At 40.2% G+C, this 18,593-nt stretch overlaps 1 protein-coding gene across 1 annotated transcript in view; it reads left to right on the forward strand.

Moving 5' to 3' along the window:
• COL19A1 (collagen type XIX alpha 1 chain) overlaps positions 1 to 9,665 on the forward strand; it is a gene marked incomplete at both ends in the record, with an annotated part of 350,042 nt that extends 340,377 nt beyond the window's left edge. Inside the window, 3 exons of the mRNA XM_082669016.1 lie at positions 4,414 to 4,542; positions 9,280 to 9,357; positions 9,538 to 9,665. Of these exons, the coding sequence (XP_082525142.1) occupies positions 4,414 to 4,542; positions 9,280 to 9,357; positions 9,538 to 9,665 (335 nt within the window). The remainder of the gene's footprint in view (positions 1 to 4,413; positions 4,543 to 9,279; positions 9,358 to 9,537) is intronic.
• Between the last annotated feature and the right edge of the window lie 8,928 nt (positions 9,666 to 18,593).

Below are 18,593 nucleotides of genomic sequence, written 5' to 3' on the forward strand. Positions count from 1 at the left end.
TACGATGTAATATAAAGATATTCTATCTAGATTCAATGTGATGATTTGCAAAACTATATATATTAATTGCAAATTTGTTTTATCTGTTGTTACTGGAAACAAATGTATTAACAGCAACCAAACACGCCCCAGGTGGAAAGTCAGGTAATAAAAAGTTTTACTGGAAAGCCGGTGACTTAATGTCACTCTTACGGATGACTCATCAGACCCTCATTGGTTTTCATCATCATTGTCAATCAATCCACATCAGAGATTCTGGTCCTCTGGGTACTGGCATGTTTCCATTCAGTTTGCTTTGTGATTTCAGAATGTGAGTGTAGGGTGATTACTCTTTTGTTTATTATAGCTAATACTCCACATTTGTTGAGGCTTTTCCCTTAATGATTCTATTTGAAAAGAATTTTGGTTTTATCTCCTAAACAGTGTAGGGACCTACATGTTTTTAAACAAAATTTTTATTGAAAGTCCATTGAAAAATAGGTTTTACTCAGTAGTAATTTGCTCTTTATCAAAAATTTGTAAAACATACACATCCTGTTTAAGCGAAAAGTGTCTTTAAAGTTCAACTAAGTGAATTAAACTGAGCGAAGAGACTGGAGAAAATTGAGGTAATTCTTTACAAGGTCTATATGGTTTGGCCCTTGTTTTTTCTAACTGGCAGCTATAGATTCTAATATGTTACTGTCATTTGGTTCTTAGTTGCAGAATAAACACTAATTTAATCAGTAAAACATTTTTCTAGAAGATTGGTCTGCACCAAACCTATGCTGAATTTTTCACATGGAAGGGTCATTTCTTACTACTTACTAGCTATATCTTTGAAAAATTGTTAGTTTTACAAGTGAAATCATTTGAATTTGCTTTTTAAAGAAAATAGGTGAAAAAAAAATGTGGTTACTTTTTTTTGTCATGGCAAGGATATGCCTTCCTCCAGTTTTCTATTTTAAATCTAGTTACATATATATTAGATTTCTTAAATATGAGCTATATAAAATATAAACAAAACAAGCAAGTTTAAATACAGAATCCAGTGATACATTGTATTTGTCATGGACTTTGGGTGAATTTGCATTAATGACTACCAAAATTATCCATACAGTGGCAAAATATTGAAAAGGCTTTTGAGATGAAATTTAACTGAACAATAGTCTATGTGGGGTTAATAACCAAGAATTCTACAATAATAAGTGTAACCGTGGATTTGCTTATTCAAAAAAGTAATTCAGAATAATTATATAACAGATTTCTAGTCATAAAATAAAGCTTATTGGTAGTTAATCTTTATAGTGCACGGAGCTTATAAAAACATGGATAATAATTCTTATTGAATATTGAAATGATAATCTCTCTCTGCTCTCTCCATGATTTCTTTTTTTTTTTAACATCTTTATTGGAATATAATTGCTCTACAATGGTGTGTTAGTTTCTGCTTTATAACGAAGTGAATCAGCTATATGTATACATATATCCCCATATCCCCTCCCTCTTGCGTCTCCCTCCTACCCTCCCTATCCCACCCCTCTAGGTGGTCACAAAGCACCGAGCTGATCTCCCTGTGCTATGCGGCTGCTTCCCACTAGCTATCTATTCTACATTTGGTAGTATATATATGTCCATGTCACTCTCTCACTTTGTCTCAGCTTACCCTTCCCCTTCCCCCTGTCCTCAAGTCCATTCTCTACATCTGCCTCTTTATTCCTGTCCTGCCCCTAGGTTCTCCAGAACCATTTTTTTTTTCTAGATTCCATATATATGTGTTAGCATACAGTATTTGTTTTTCTCTTTCTGACTTACTTCACTCTGTATGACAGACTCTAGGTCCATCCACCTCACTACAAATAACTCAATTTTGTTTCTTTTTTGGGTGAGTAATTCTCCATGATTTCTGAACAAGAGCACTTAATGCAGAAAATGTTAAAGGCCCAATGCAAAGCCCTGCTTATAGAGAATGTTTAATTTGGTTAATAATTTGACTTGTTTAGGAATTTTAGGGTGAAACTTTTAATTTATATTTTCATATTTACATTTTTTGGTGTTCATTTTCCAGACCCTTTAAATGTTATGAGTTATTAATGCACCAACGTCCTATGATGCAGAGTCACTTTTTTGTTGACCCTAAGCACTGACATTCAATGTACCCTGTAGGACACACTCACGGTCAGACAGCCGAGCTCACCCGAGGTAGCACTCTTACCCAGTCCTGCCTCCCCTCCCTGGACTTTCTCTTTAGGACCCAGAGGAACAGGGTTGGGCTCCAGGCAGCCTGGTGGATGAACAAAGGGCAGATGACAGTGATGTGTCCTTGAGAAGATTTAGGACGTATTCAGGTCATAAAGGTCACATCACTCCACACTGACAAAAGATTTTTAAATGTTCTGGATAGCTTGTCAACTTCCTGTAACGTGTGTTCTTAGTTTCAGCGTTTTCTTGAGGTTCACAGAAATGCACAGAGACTTTGCTGGTTTCGCTCGGTCTGCAGTTGGCATTCCCTGGGCGCATACTCCTCGACAGCAATGCTGCGTTTGTCCCTTGGGCCAAATGAGACATCCTTCCTACTAAAACCTTGGCTGACTGATGGAACTAACTGGAAATCAAACCAAAAACAAAAAGAAAAAAAGAATAATATTGAGGGTGTATAACAGAACATTTTCTCTAAAAAGCATAAATTGTTGACAAAGTAAAGGATTAGCCCAGTATAGAAATTAAACAGTGCCATGAAACCATAATGAATAGGAAGCCAGTGACCCATCTTTTCAATAAATAAACTTCTCAATAATGCAGTTTTGTTCAAGGATATAAAGTGTCACATACCATATGAGTTATCTATTGCTGCATAAGAAAATATCTCAAAACTTTAGCGGCTTAAAACAACAGTGTTTATTATCGTGCGTTTTCTGTGGATCAGGGACTTAAAGGGTCACTTACTTGTGTGGCTCTGTCTCGGCGTCTGTCATGAAGTTGCTTTCAGGGTGTCAGCCAGAGCTGACGTCCTCTGAAGGCTCAGCTGGGGCGGGAAGATCCACCTCCGGGCTCGCTCACGTGGCTGTTGGCAGGTGGCTTCAGCTCACCCCCATGTGGGTCTCTTCATGCTCTCACGACGCGGCAGCTGGCTTCCCCCAGAATGAGAATCTAAGAGAGAAAGCAGCCAGGAAGCCACGAGGCTTTATGACTTAGTGTCCCCACTTGCCTTTCTTCTATTCATTAGAAGTGAAAGGAAGTTCAGCCCACACTCCAGAATAGGGGGATTAGGCTCCACCTAATTCCATTTGGAAGGGAGTGTCAAAGACCTTGTCCACATATTTTAAACCACCACACCGCACATTCACAGCACTGCTGGAAAGTGGCTTAAATGTATTATAACAACCAGTTTTTAATATGAACCTGAATTCTCTCCTCAAGTCATTACCAGAGGTTAATTAGGCTCTAGGACAGCGGTCCCCAACCTTTTTGGCACCAGGGACTGGTTTCGTGGAAGACAGTTTTTCCACAGACCGGGGACGGGAGTGGTTTGGGGATGATTCAAGCGCATTACATCTATTGTGTACTTTATTTCTATTAGTATTACACTGTAATATATAATGAACTAATTATACAGCTCACCATAATGCAGAATCAGTGGGAGCCCTGAGCTTGTTGTTTTCCTGCAACTCTATGGTCCCATCCGGGGGTGATGGAAGACAGTGACACCCGATGTGCGTTGCTTATGTCCAGTCTACTCCATAAGGTGCAGCTTAATTGTCACTTGCCACTCACTGGTAAGGTTTTGATATGAGTCTGCAAGCAGTTGTTTTATTATGGTCTCTGTGCAGTCAAACCTCTCTGCTCATGATGATCTGTATTTGCAGCCGCTCCCCAGCGCTAGCATCACCGCCTCAGCTCCACCTCAGGTCATCAGGCATTAGATTCTCATAAGGACCATGCAACCTAGATCCCTCGCATGTGCAGTTCACAGTAGGGTTTGTGCTCCTATGAGAATCTAATGCTGCAGCTGATCTGACAGGAGACGGAGCTCAGGCGGTAATGCGAGCCCTGGGGAGCAGCTGCAAATACAGACGAAGCTTCGCCCCGCTTGCCTGCCGCTCACCTCCTGCTGTGTGCCCGGTTCCTAATGGGCCATGGACCCCTGCTCTAGGGTATTGTCTTCTAGATGGGCAACATCTCTGAAGCACTGAAGGTTCTCAGTCCTCTGATCAACACAACTCATCTGCATCCGTATTCAAACAACTTTGTACAATCTGTTTTACTTGAACAATCAAAAAAATCTCTCCACGCTCAGACCACTTGGTAAATTAGATGTGCTTAAATTGAAAACCAAGTAATTTTTTGTTGAATTTTATGTAAAAATATTTGAAAACTTTTGACATAAAAAGTATTTCCATAACATGCATATTATTTTCCCTTTCATCAATGAAGAGAGGATGGCTGTGTTCCTGTCTCAGCTCAAGCTGCCAGCAGCAATGCTGGCTGCCCAAGCTCATGGGAGGCCTGGTCCACCAGGAAAGGATGGGTTGCCTGGGCCACCAGGAGACCCTGGGCCCCAAGGTACGTCTTTGAGGACAATATTTGTTTACCAACTCTTTAACTCTCAGTATTTATAACATGCTAATCACAGTTAAGGCAAAAATTATATCTATTTATATACATTACAAATATATATTAATATACATTAAAAATATGTATATTAGATTATATATAATATATATACTTGGTATGTGTTTTATAAATTTATATAAAAATATGTATATATAATGATTTAATATAGGATATCTTGTTAATATTTGATATTCTAGAAATAAATTTTTAATTCATTCCAGTTTAAACCTGACTGATAATTATCTGCTAATCTAAATGTATTTAATAACAATACTTATTATGATAATAACAGCAATAATGTGCTTATTTATCATTATTATCTGCAAATTTCTAGTCATTTATGCGTCGCAGTTAATGTAAGTAGACAACAAGAATCTTAGTATCTTAGTATCTTAAAGAAACTGAGGAAAAAGTCTTAAGACCTGCTACTATGACTAGTGATTTGGGTCCGAAATATATTTTTGAGAAATTTTAGAATCCTTTTTCTTCTGCTAAAAGTTGTGGATGGTAACTTCTGAACTAAAAAAAAAAAAAATTCTCATGTTGTTTTTAAATTTTTCAAAGCAAGACTTAAATTGGCAAAAACAAAATTTGCTCCACTGATGATAACTTGATAAGAGACATGATCTTAAATGTAGCTTGGCTAAATTTAGCTGGCAAGAGCATTTCTAGAAGTGTGATTGGCAATCAGCAGAGGGGCCAAGGGGACCCTGGTTTAGAAGATTCACAGCTCTGACAAGGAAGCATTAGATCCAATGAGTACGTACTGTGAGAGTAAAGACCAGAGACACTGCTTTTCATGTGTTATTATAGAGGAACTCAAGGGCTCTCCTTGGAATAATCAAAAGCTTGTGTAAAGGAGAAAGACAAAGATGCTAATCTGGAAAGATGCATGCACCCCAGTGTTCATAGCAGCACTATTTACAGTAGCCAAGACAGGGAAGCAACCTAAGTGTCCATCAACAGATGAATGGATCAAGGAGAAAAGAGAAAGTTAACACCAATATCACATAGGAATACAGTTCAAAATACTATATATGCGGAGAGTTATTTCCCTTTCACTAGTTCACTTTCCTTCCTACGGCTTCTCTATTTTCTGTAGGAAGGGCCCAGAGGTGATTGCTGTGTCCTCCCTCCCCTGAAAGGGGCACAGCTTTCCCCGGTCATGGGGTTTGTGAGGGTCCTAACTTCCCACTGAGACTGACAAGCCTTCTGGTTTAGCTAGCACAGTGTAAAACAATGGCAGTGAATCACTCTAGTTTACCTGAACTGTCTTTTCTACCTAGTTTCTCTTAGGTCACAGAGAGTTTTGGCAGGGAATTGGAAGCAAGTGTAGAAGCAGGTGTAGCCTTGTGTGTGTACCATTGTGTAAAGGGTGGTTAATTACCATCTTCTGCTAGTTGGGTCTGTTGTGAATTCAGAGTGTAGGAGATGGGAAGGAAGACCTTGATAGCCCATCTGAGGATGTTTGATGCCTCAAACCATGTGAAGAACCAGGACTGTTAACACCAATAGGAGAAAGATCTTGGACAGATGCTTCACACAGTGGCCATCTAAGGGGACAAGAGCAATGCATGGTCAGGATAGCAAGGAAAACCTTTCTGGAACTAGAGTCACCTGTCCACACAAACCCCTGTCTCGGGCTCCCTCCCATGCAGGGAAGGCCCACCTGGAAGGCCCATCTGGAAGGCTCTCGGGCAGAGGCCGTGCCAGGTCAGCAGTGTTCGTGCAGCTTTTGGAAACAAGACCTCTGTTCACCACTCATTGGCCTTCACTTCCGTGAAAGATTTCTCTGGGTTTTATCTGCTGTGCTGCTGAGGAGACCTCATCTACTGTTTCCACTCCTGATGGGGCTTCAGATCCAGTTCTTTTTTTTTTGTTTTGCGATACGCGGGCCTCTCACTGTTGTGGCCTCTCCCGTTGCAGAGCACAGGCTCCAGACACACAGGCCCGGCGGCCATGGCTCACGGACCCTGCCACTCCGCAGCATGTGGGATCTTCCCAGACTGGGGCACGAACCCGTGTCCCCTGCATCGGCAGGCGGACTCTCAACCACTGCGCCACCAGGGAAGCCCTCCAACATTTTTAAAAAGAATGTTTAGTAAAATTAACAAAACTCTTGTCCCACCAGAGGGTTCTGACCACAGACATATCTTGATTATAACTCAGGTGTCTCCTCAACGTTTGCATATCTCCTTTTCAGGATTTGTTACATGCCAGAAATGCAGCCAAAAAATAAAACTCGTGAAATATGGGAGTTTATAATAAGACCTGAAAGTCAAAATGACTCCTTGATCCATGGGCTGCAGAATGGATGTAGTGTTAGCAGGCATGAAAACAACATGAATCTTGTTGAACATCCTTTCAGCACCTGCTCTTCTTGCAGTGAGAGTAGATGCCAATATGATTCTGAGTTGGGTCACCTTGTTTGCACTTTTCCTAAATTCCCCAAAGGGCAATTGTTGATGCCTATTTTTTAGTTCAAAAGCATTTCCAGACAGTTTTCGATTTTAACCATCCTTTGGGTTTCGGATTATTGCCTTCCCACTGTGCTGTGGGAGGAGTGCTTTCCTTGGTGTCCTTTATTCCCAGCCCCCAAAAGTGGGAGTTGCTTTGGGGGGGTTACTAGGAGAAAACGGATCCAGCCATTCTATCCCACATCAATTTTGGAGGGGTGGTATTGGGAATGATGGTTCTTACTTTTGAACTTCTAAAGTTCAGCTGTTATTGGTTTGTAATGAAAGAAACCACCTGTTATGTATAAGCCAGTGGCCCATAGAGTAGTTGACGTGACTGAGATAGATTTGACCCTTCAGATCTGTTAGCAGTAGGGGCCTTAGGAAATGGGAGGCATATGTGTGTCAGTATGGTGACGGGTTCAGTGGCCAATTAGTGGGCCAGAACAAGCAGGCCAGACAATGTGGAAGGCTTGCAGACAGCTTGTAAGGTCCCACATGAAGAGTCATCCTCCCAAATGCCAGTAACACTCTTTTTCTGACCTCATTTTCCCAGCGTGCATGTAAATGCACTGATTTACAGCTTTAGAAGTAAATCCCTTGTGTTGAAAGGGAAATAAAGTCTAACACCTTAAAAACTCCAGCAAGCACAGTTCTTCAATGATGAGAAGCTCTAGATGTTTTGGATTAGGGCACTGCTGTTGTTTTATATTTTTTCCTACGTAAGCTACACTGATATCAAACTCTCATCCTGTACCTAGGGGCCAAGAAAACACATGTCTGTTTGCAGATAGACCAGCCTTTCAGTCTTTTCCAAATTTCGAGAGAGGCCTACCCCAAAGGGTGAAAAGCTTAATTCTAGAGAATGGGGACGTTGTTTTTGACCTTATTAGCGTTCCTATCTGAAGTGTTGTTGTGGAAAAAATATGTATAGCTGATTCACTTTGTTATAAAGCAGAAACTAACACACCATTGTAAAGCAATTATACTCCAATGAAGATGTTAAATAATAATAATAATAATAAGACCCTGGACTTCCCTGGTGGCGCAGTGGTAAAGAATCCACCTGCCAGTGCAGGGGACACGGATTTGATCCCTGGTGCAGGAAGATCCCACATGCCGCGGAGCAGCTAAGCCCGTGCGCCACAACTACTGAAGCCCGCGCGCCTAAAGCCCGTGCTCCGCAAGAAGAGAAGCCACCACAGTGAGAAACCCGCGCACCACAACGAAGGGTAGCCCCTGCTCGCCGCAACTAGAGAAAGCAACGTTTTCCACGTTTCCTGCGCGCAGCAACGAAGACCCAACACAGCCAAAAATAAATAAATAAGAAATAAATAAGACCCTAAGGCTTCTGGGGAGACTTCATAAGGAATGAGCTTGGGACCTTTTTAGGAAAGTTAAGAGTAGAAAGTTCTCATGTGCTTTGTCCACTTCAACATCTTTATCTGTTAATAGTCGGTCTGTATTTACCTAATGATGTGAGAGATCTGTACAAACAAGTTGTTACATTTGACAGGACACGTGTCAATGTTACCTTATTATACAAATACACAAGTTATTGTTTCTTGTTTTGTGATGCCATAGGCACTGAAATCCATATGGAATGATATATTTTGCATTATATTGAAATCTGAGAACTGAGTTTAAATATGTAGCTCTAGCACCTACGTTGTTCGTTTGGAATTGCGTTCGGTGTCGTTAACCCTCTTGTTAATCGGAAGTTCATGTATCTTCACTTATGTTTCTTTCCTCCTCATGTTTTTAGCCTATGATCTTAAGCCCTCACTGAGATGACTTGAGAGCCACCTTAACGAGGTGTCTGTAATAGCAGGAGCTGGGTTGAACTATTAAATATACCTCAGGTGGTAAATGTCATTTTCCTGCAGAAATGTTTAGATATAGATTTGGAAGGGTGCTTTCAAATGACCCTAAGTCCAAACATTTCTCCTTACTGCTCACGTTTGTTAAATGAAGGTCACTCACATAAAAGAAATCCTGGTGATATTTTAAACGTGAATATGTATCTATTTAGTGTTCACTCCACTGTTCTCTCTAGGATCTAGGATTGTATTGAATCTCTGTAACATAGTTTTCAGATATAAATGTGTGAAGATAGTCCACTGGGTGGATTTTCAATATACACCTCAAAATATTTCCTGAACGTATATCAGTCTGTTGCCAGAGAACACGCTTACTTTTTTGTCTCTCTTTTTGTATATCTCCCATTTAGGCTACCGAGGACAGAAGGGAGAAAGAGGGGAACCGGGAATGGGGCTTCCAGGGAGCCCAGGACTTCCTGGGACCTCAGGTAATAGTGATATTATCTTCTTCACAACATGAGCAGACCTCCCAAAATAGAAGCCATGCCTGCTCCCCGATGGCCCTTAGGTATCGCTGCAGGTGACACTGAATGACCCACGTTGGTTGGAGGGAGGGAGCAAATGCCATATGTTGACCTGTGTTCTGATGGGGTCTTTTATTTCATTAGCTCCGGGCCTGCCAGGCTCACCAGGTGCCCCAGGGCCCCAGGGCCCCCCAGGACCCAGTGGAAGGTGTAACCCAGGAGACTGCCTGTATCCCGTCTCTCACGCCCGTCAGCAGACAGGTGGGAAATAACCGTACCTGAGGACGACTTGATTCCCAGCCATCCCTCCTGCTGTTGGAGCTTTCTTAGTACTGTCAGACCCTCATGATTCATGGGTGACTTTTTTTTTGATGTAGGCCAGACATTAAGAGCAAAAATTGGAATTCTATTCCTATAGTAATGGTGAGATCAGTCTCTTTAGAATTTTTCCAAATTCATTCCATGTGTCTTGTTTCACCATTATTATGATTTTTATTCAGAGTTTTCTATGAAATATGCAAGCAAATCATATCATTAGTTCTTCTTCAAGAGGAAATGACATCTTATGATTTAGCAGACTGACGGCGATGTGCGTCTTATAATCTCATCAGCTTGTATCTGGCCTTTGATTTCTGAATTTTACAGTTTCAGACTTACCTGAAAGTTTTCTTGGTGTTTAAATTTACTAGCATTGCTAAAAATCTCATCACCTTTTTTGATATAGTGCATTGTTCCTGCTGAATGTTTTTTGACTACTTTTTATAGCTTAAGAATTCTTACACCGTCCTGTATCCATTCTACTTATGCAGAGAAATAGATAGGCAATAAGACCTTCACTTCATAACTTATATTTTGGAAGAAAACCCAGGCGGCCGTTTTATCAGGGAGCCCAAAATCCTACCATAGCCAACTGCTGAAATGATTTTGTGGATTCTGTGTAATGAGCTCCATTCAAAGCAATTCCACCGGCATGAGTATGTCCTGCATAAGAAGGGAGGCAAGAAGTCAAAGCCCAGCACTGTGGCCCCTGCACTGAGTTTCTCATTTGGGAAACAGAAAGCTGTTTTCCCTAGAAGGTATCTGGTACTGAAGGCACCAAGCTGTCTTTGGTACTCTCGAAGCTTAAAGGGCCTCGCAAGGTCTTTGGGCCCCTGTATCCATTATCCTTCTGACCTCATCACTCTCAGAGTTTAAGAACCAGCCATCAGAACAAAGGATGGGACTTGTAGCAACTGGAAAAGAAACCCCCTTGACCTAGAAGATGAATGTGTGGTGTCAGCAGACGCATACTGCCAAGCCCAGAAGCTCTGGTGGAGAAGGATGTTTCTCAGAAGCTGCAGCAAGAGGTGCGGGGCAGAGAAGGAAAGCCACGAGACCCAACACGCAGCCGGCGCCGAGACCAGAGAGTCCACGCACTGCGGGGAAACAGGCACTGCCCGGACCACGTCCTCTGGCCAGGAACGAGAATGTGCGATTGCCAACCACAGGGCTAAACGGTTCTTCTGTTGCCTGGCTCTACATTATTTTGAGAAACTATTGGTTGAAAACAATGGATTTCCTAGGGCACCGAGCATGAGGATATTGCTGACGTCTACGTGGTGGGTCCCAGGGATGCTGAGAGCGCCCAGAGCCCTCCCGCTGCAGACATCCCATCCCGAGGCCGCCGGGGCAAGCTGGGGAAAGCTGTGAGCAGGGTCTCGTGGGGAGCGTTGCTACATGAAGGCGGCTTCGTTCAAACGCACCCAGGGTTTGAACTGGGTCTCACTGTAGACGGATGAACTGCTGGTCAGGTACTGTCTACATGGCTGTGCGTACATGCAACCTTTTCATTATTTCATGTTGAATGATGCTGTATATTTCACTTCCAAGTTTATTTATTTTCTTTTCCAAGGTCATTTTATTTATTTCAAGTGTTGTTAACTTTAAATTGATTTTCTTCTTCATTTTCTTTCCTGTGCAATACCTACAATGGTGCTGTGTTTTAGACTTGACACAATCAGAATATACATACACATTTTCTTAGTAAAATGATCATTTATCACTCCCCCCCAAAAAAATGTACAGAGATCTAAAATCTGGTGCTATGTGTATATCTTGAGCTTTTAATTTGTGGGACTTTAATTTGTTGAATTTTCTGAAAGCTTTACAACTCCTCTGCCACTCATAAATTTACTTGAACTTGTCATAAAGCTCAACATTTTATATGTTTTCAAAGATTATTTTTTCAAATTAGTTAATAGTTTGGTTCTCCTTTTGCCTCTTTGCTAATCTGGAAGTATTTATTTTAGCATTTTACTGTTTTCATGAACTTTTTTGCTATTGGTGATCGATGTATTTTTGTTTTCTTTGAGTCGATCCCTTCACAGACATCAGAAGACTCGCTTCACTTTCTTGTTTTATAAATTCTGCTTATTTTAATTCCAGAGAATATGTCATGTATCCTTTCCTACAAATGGTATATTTAGGAACCTTTCTTGTTCTAAATTCCATTAAGGCCGGGCTGGTTTATTCCTGCTTCAAGAATCTGGATTTATTCAGCTGGTTTGAGGAGCTGGTGCATATTACAAGGTAGAGCTGTCACAATGACACAGCCTGTTTTTTAACAACCGACACACGTGACTCAATCTACCTGGGGCGTAACCAGGGGAACAGGCTGTGTCACGTGGAGCGAGTCTCTGCTCAGCCACCTGTGTGTCCACCGTCTCATCTCTGTACACGAGATGCGGCCAAAAGCAGCAAGAAAGCCTGAGTCCAGCTAACACAACACCAAATAAAGCGGAGAGTTGGCAGTTGCCTGATTCTTTTAACAAAAAGAAAGGGGATAATTAAGGCCCCAAAGTCGGGTGTGAAAATTTCCCCTACTGGCTCGGTGGTTGCCAATTCTCTTGTATTGTTTTTGTTTTTTCCATTCCAAAACCTTTGTTTACTTTCACACAGATGTCAGTAATGTCCACAGCAGGGAAGAAGAATGACCACATTTCCTGAATTATCTCTTCTTTGGACTCCAGACAACATAAGTGTTCAAATACAAAAGAATTTTGGCCATGATGGCTATTAAATATTAAAATTGTGTTTACCCTATTTGTTTGATTTCCAGTCTAACATTTTATACCAAGGTCAGTTAACACTGTCAGATAGAAATCCTTCTATGCAAAGAACAAGATATGACTTCAATTAATATTTATGGCCTTTGGAACCTAAAGGAAAAAGGAAGAATAATTCATGAGTTTGTTCATTGTTCTTTCTTACTGAAGACATTAACCATTTTTTCATAACAGAAACACAGCCAGTCTTAACCTTTGAAATTTTTCACCTCATGATCAAAGTAATTTGATTAATGACTTTAAAGTATTGATAATCCCATAAGCTTATTTCTATGTTTCATGACATTGTTGAAACTTTAAAATTGTAGTCAATTTTATTATAGAACTTCAGTGATTATCTTAAGATGTGTTATCTGTAAAAGATGCCATTTGATGTTTGGGTTATAAAATAATGTTTTATGAATATGTTTTAGGAGTTAAATAAGATTTAGCCTTTCTGCAGTCTTTCTAATCTGTTGAGAACCTGTCATATACCTCCTGTTGTCCACAAGATGGTGTTTAAAGCAATTTGTATCAGAAGAACTGAACAGACTTGCAGAAATACAAATCTAGAAACAGTTTAGTGGGCAACAACTCAGTCAGAACCTTTGCTTTTGCACTTATTCTTTTTTACTTTTGTAAATAATTTCTTGTTAATTTATCTTTTGTTATCTTGTTTTGTTCATTTATATTTTTCTTCATTTTAAGTATCTTTATGAAGCAGGCACAGTAACTCTTGATTTGTTGGCTATTTCAATTTTATTTCGTCAGGGGATTTATATGCCTAGTTAACTTGCAAAGTTACTATTTGTAACTTTAGTTTGTATGCTACCCTCCTATTTTAGTGATTAACATGAAAACCCCTGAGGAATCATCTTACCTTCTAAACAGAAGAGAAAGTCTCTTTTGGCAAATAAAAAGAATCTGGCTTATCACAAGAAGTAGACCATTTACAGACTTAGACAATGTCCAAATCTCCACATTGTTCAAAGTACTTAAAATTTTACAATTAGATTTGTATAATTATATTTTTCTAGAAATGTATCACTGTTTACAAAAGCAAGATAAGGAACACTATTTTTCAAAATACCATTTAAATTTTCCTAACACTGGTAATAATATCCTGATACTGAGAACCTCCAGGTTAAGTTATATGCTTAAGTTTTTTCCAATGAAGTCTCAGAATAGTTTTGCAGGTTTGTTCATTGCTCTCGTTTTTAAATTATTTTTCACATTTGTCCGTGTCCACCTTCTTAAGACACACAAGTGTTTATTGTCACTGCTTCCCGTGTTCTTTCCCAGTACTCTAGTGTGAAGGATCAGACCCCTTTTTATACCCCTATCTCTCTCTCTCTCACGGGTTACACGGCCTTCCAAGAGGGGGAGGTGCAGACAGAATTGAATATGTGTCTTTTATGCCTATTACTTCAAAACAACTTAGCCCATTGAATTGTATTCATTCATTAGTTGCCAGGTAAAGGTAGCATTAATGACATTAATTGTGTTTAACTACTAGCAGTCTCAGGAAACAAGACAAATTGATAACTTCAGTTTTATTGTGCGGTATAGCTGGAGCTGTAACCAAAACATTTCACTCAGCAAAATCATGCCAGGGTAACTGGTCAAGCTCGTTACATTGAATGAAGAACCAGATGAGCACAGAGACCTCATCCAGAGAAGCAGACCCAGAATAGCAAAAGTTTACCTCGAAGATAAGGCAGGCTTATAAAACCAAGCTAAGTCTAAGAAACTCTAAATGGAAAAAGTGTCGTGTTCAGAGCCAGCAGTGAGTGATACAGGTTACAACTCAAAGAGTTACCTACTTGCTTCACGAATTTGTCAAAAGAGAATACTAATAAAGCAGGAGGTTTCACTAAACTCGGGGGTAGTTCAATAAGCTTTGAGTTTATCAGGAGGGTGTGTGTCGCTTGACGATTAGAAGCGTATGGGTATAAAGATGCTAATTACATGACAACTTTTTATCTGGCTGTATTATTTAAAGTACATTTTAGGGAAAAATATTTTTCGGTGTATTAATGTATTTAAATTCAGATTGTTTCATGGCATATTTTATAACTATTTTTAAGATTTAGGATGCATTTTTTGCCCATTTTGTTTGTTCCCTATCTTACCTCATCAAGCTCTTTAATTCAACATACTGATGTGAAGTGGAATGGCGCTAGTTTTTTGCTAGATCCCACATGGATATAACGCTTTGAGGCCTAGATTCCTGTTTGTTCATGATGCATAATGAGCTTGTCCGTTATCTCAGCAATAAAGGATTTAACCCTAAATCGGGGAATGCCGAGGTGCCGTTGTTAACAGCATCTCTTCTTTGGCCGAAGGCTCACATTTCCGTCATTCTGATGGGTCTCAACCACAGGGCAACTGCGGAAGCACTCACATGCCCCGCGTGAGCCACATGGATGCCCAAGGAACCAGCAAATGGGCCTATTGCAGGGTTTGGCTCGACACCATGCTGGTAATTACACTTATGTTTGTCACATGAATCAATGCTTAGGTCGTAATCATTAAGTTTATAGCCCATCTCCAGGGCAGCTCATAAAAAGCTTGGTCTAATGATTTCAGATGAGAATTAAAAGCAGAAATAAAGGTCAGCGAGTAGCCAGGCCTTTGTGACTTTTGTCCCACAGAGTGATCTGCTCACTAAATCACGTGGGCTTGAGCGAGACGAGAATGTCACAGTTAACTTTTCTCATAAACATAAGCTCTTCCATCATGAGTGACAGGCCAATAGGCGACGAAAGGTTAAATACACAGCATGTTTCCTTCACTGAGATGAATCACACGAAAACATGCCAGTGGATTTAGATGTCCGCTTAGACTGGGAAATGATTTATGTAGTTCTTCACTGTCCTCACCCTCAGGTCCCCTTATGACATAGTATATAAATTGACCGTGTGCTAAGATATCTCTAAGATATTTTCAGATCTTTTCATACAAGAATTTTCAACTTGGAGGTCAGAGACAATTTCAAATAAATCTTTAAAAAAGTTAGTTTCTTGGAGCCAGTTTCCATCATTTGTTCTCTCTGTAGGTTTTCTTAGAAAACTTGGCGTCAAGAGCAGGATGTGAAGGCATTGTTAAGGGGAAAGTTAGCATGGATTCCCATTTATTACGATTAAAAATAGGTTCAGTCAGCATCCTCTTTCTGATAACCAGATCTAACAAATACATTACAGTTCCTCTAGTTAATCATTTCAAGAGCACTTGGGCATGTGTATTTATAGCCATACATTCTTATGGTAAACCAATTTTGATTTAATATTTACCGAGCCATGTGCATTAATGCTGCCATGTCCTAGATCACAAGCTCGCTAACAGACTCAGTACACTGCTGAAAAGTATCTATTTTACTCAAGGAAAAAAACGAAGAGACTTGACCTATATTTATTGAACACAAACCTTCTAAAAAGATATTTTAAATAACTTATGTCCATTCCCTGTTTGTAAACGGCAGGATTACTAGTTGGCTAGTATTTTTTTTTTCTTAATATTGCTTTTTCACACCTTTTGCCAGGGCTCCCAGAAAATGTTTAAAAGCAATTCTCTTGATATTTGGTGTGATTTTATGTATTTCTAGTGATCTTCCCCGCATACTGATCTATTTTTAAACCCAGAGATGTTGGATATCAGAGAGGCTGTAATAGCCAAAAAATTAGATACTATAATCAGAGGTGATCTTCTAAAGCAGGGATTTACATTCAGCTTATTTCAGGCTGCAAGTAAATCAGATTTTATTTATGATGTTTAAGAATAGCAATATTCGTTTAGTCAGCTTGAAGTATTGTGTCCATAAATAATCAAATCAGTCATGAAACTGATGGGACTCATTCATACTCCTCTGCTAGACAAAGTCAATTATCCCAAACTATGCCAGGCAATTGATGTGCTCAGTCACCCCGGGAAGTGATGTCCATAGTTTTTAATCAACCTGTCAGATCTTTGGGATGAAAACCAGGTCAGGATGCCATAGAAGCACTGACTGGAAATAAATCATTTGCCCTTGGGTAAGTGACATGCCCGTTTCTAACCACCTGTATTTATTCACGTGCTCTTCTCAACAACTCTGACACTTCATCCAACTTTGAAAAATAATCCCAAAGGTTTTGAAGATTTCTGTTTTGCTAGAGAGAGAGATTTGGTCTAATTCAGTATTCATCAACTCTCTTTCATGGAGACCATTTGTGAGATGCTTTTCTTTGCAATTTCTCAGTCAAGTATTTACTGCTTCTGTAAACTATGTGACCGAACTGGATTTACAGTAGACTGTTCCCACCATTTGGAATGTGCTCATCTTGCCCAATCTCTCTGTAAGTGGTTGTTTCCGGTCTTGCTGTATCTGGGAAGCTTGCTGTACTGCCTTTTGTATATCAAGTTTGGAAAACAGTTGATTCAACTTTTCTTTGAAATTTTATTTTTTTTTTAATTTTCTTATGAACCTGAAAGTATAGAACTGAGAAACATATTTATTTGGTTATCTAATTTTTCTTTTGTTGTATTTGACGATGTTACTCCAGTTAAAATAAAACCACCTTGGTGAAAAGACAAGGCAGTTTCTTTGCATTTATTTGACTATACGCCACTGTACCTGAAAAGGTTTGCCATTCATATGAAGACAATTTTAAGTAGTTATGACAGATATCTCTGCTTCCAAAGATTCTCTCTTCCCCAAGAAGGAAGACCATCCTTCCCAGGGTGTCAATGGCCCTGATCTATTGCGGCCAAGTTGGAATTATTTCCCTTGAACACAGTCCATACCACAGAACTAGATGCCGTGAGCAGTTTAAAAGAATCCCAAGTACAGACTATATAATGATTGATTTCACCAAACGAATCGGGCTGAAGTTTTTAAATGTAGAGAAAGTACACCTGAGGGAAAAAAAATGGCATCAAAGATCCTATTGGGGCTCACTCCCCTTGACGTGAGAGAATTGAGTGCCATAACTAAAAAGACATTGGCTGTCTGGAGCGCAGTGCTATGGCCTGGGACAAGTCATTCGTAGGCACTGTGACGTAAAATGAATATATTAAGTCTGATCGATAGTTAACATGATGTTGTTGATGAAACAGCAGGCCGATGTGATTATGTAAGTAGTAATAAAGGGCTTGAGTGGTCAGGCAATACCTATCTTATTGATAAGAATACAGTGCTTCAGCTGAGCTGCCTTTATAAGAAAAACGGCAAAACACAAATCATTTTTGCATCAGTGAAGTTCTAACTAGGAGGGCGCTAACGCACCATTGCAGTCGGCGGTTCCACTCCTAGAAACCATGCAAGGCCAGGCGCAGGGGCCCCGTGAAATCTCTGACATAGCATGCGAGCGGATTTGCGTACATGCGTTTGTGCATCCTTCCGGGCTATGGGTTCACAGTTTTCATTTCATTTCAGAAAGGTCCGTGAAGCCCTCCCCATCTCCCCCCAGTCCCCCACCAAACACATACATACGAAGAACTCTGTCACAGAACAACACCCTCTGGGGAGCAGTAAGGGCATTTTAATTTCTCTGTAGGAGAAATCACTAACATTATAAACATAAGCCTACAGAAATGAGGAAAGTTTTCAGTATCTGAATAATCTCAGTGACTTTTTTTCATTGAACACGACTATAAGAAAACACGGCAAGAGATCAAGAAACCGTATTTATTGCTTCTTTGGTACAACCAGAGACGTTACCTCAAACCTTTAAAATAAATAATCTCATCGATAAAACTTACAAATGGCAGGATATTAAGATTCCTTCTTTGCTTTCACACAGAAGAGCCCAAAATATAAGCGGGTTTGGGACACAGTACAGTTCCACAAAACTTCAAGCTGATGCTGAGGACCTACACGTGCAGCATGGAAACCGCTCCGAGCGGCACAGCACCCCTGGCCCCCCCGGGATTTGGGGGGGGGATTTTGAGCACCAGTTCTATTGACGGTAGTGGGGTTTCTTCATAATCAGTCTGGTAATCATAGAGCTGAAACTATCATCTGAGAACAAGCTCTCAATAAAAAATGAAAAGAACTGCCGCAACTGAGGTAAACCAAACAGCTGTTTTTGTTTATTGGCTCCGTGGCCCATGACGTAACACACACGCATAGCACACGGA

This window comes from Grampus griseus, assembly GCF_964374135.1.
Source record: "Grampus griseus genome assembly, chromosome: 13".
Classification (NCBI taxonomy): domain Eukaryota; kingdom Metazoa; phylum Chordata; class Mammalia; order Artiodactyla; family Delphinidae; genus Grampus; species Grampus griseus.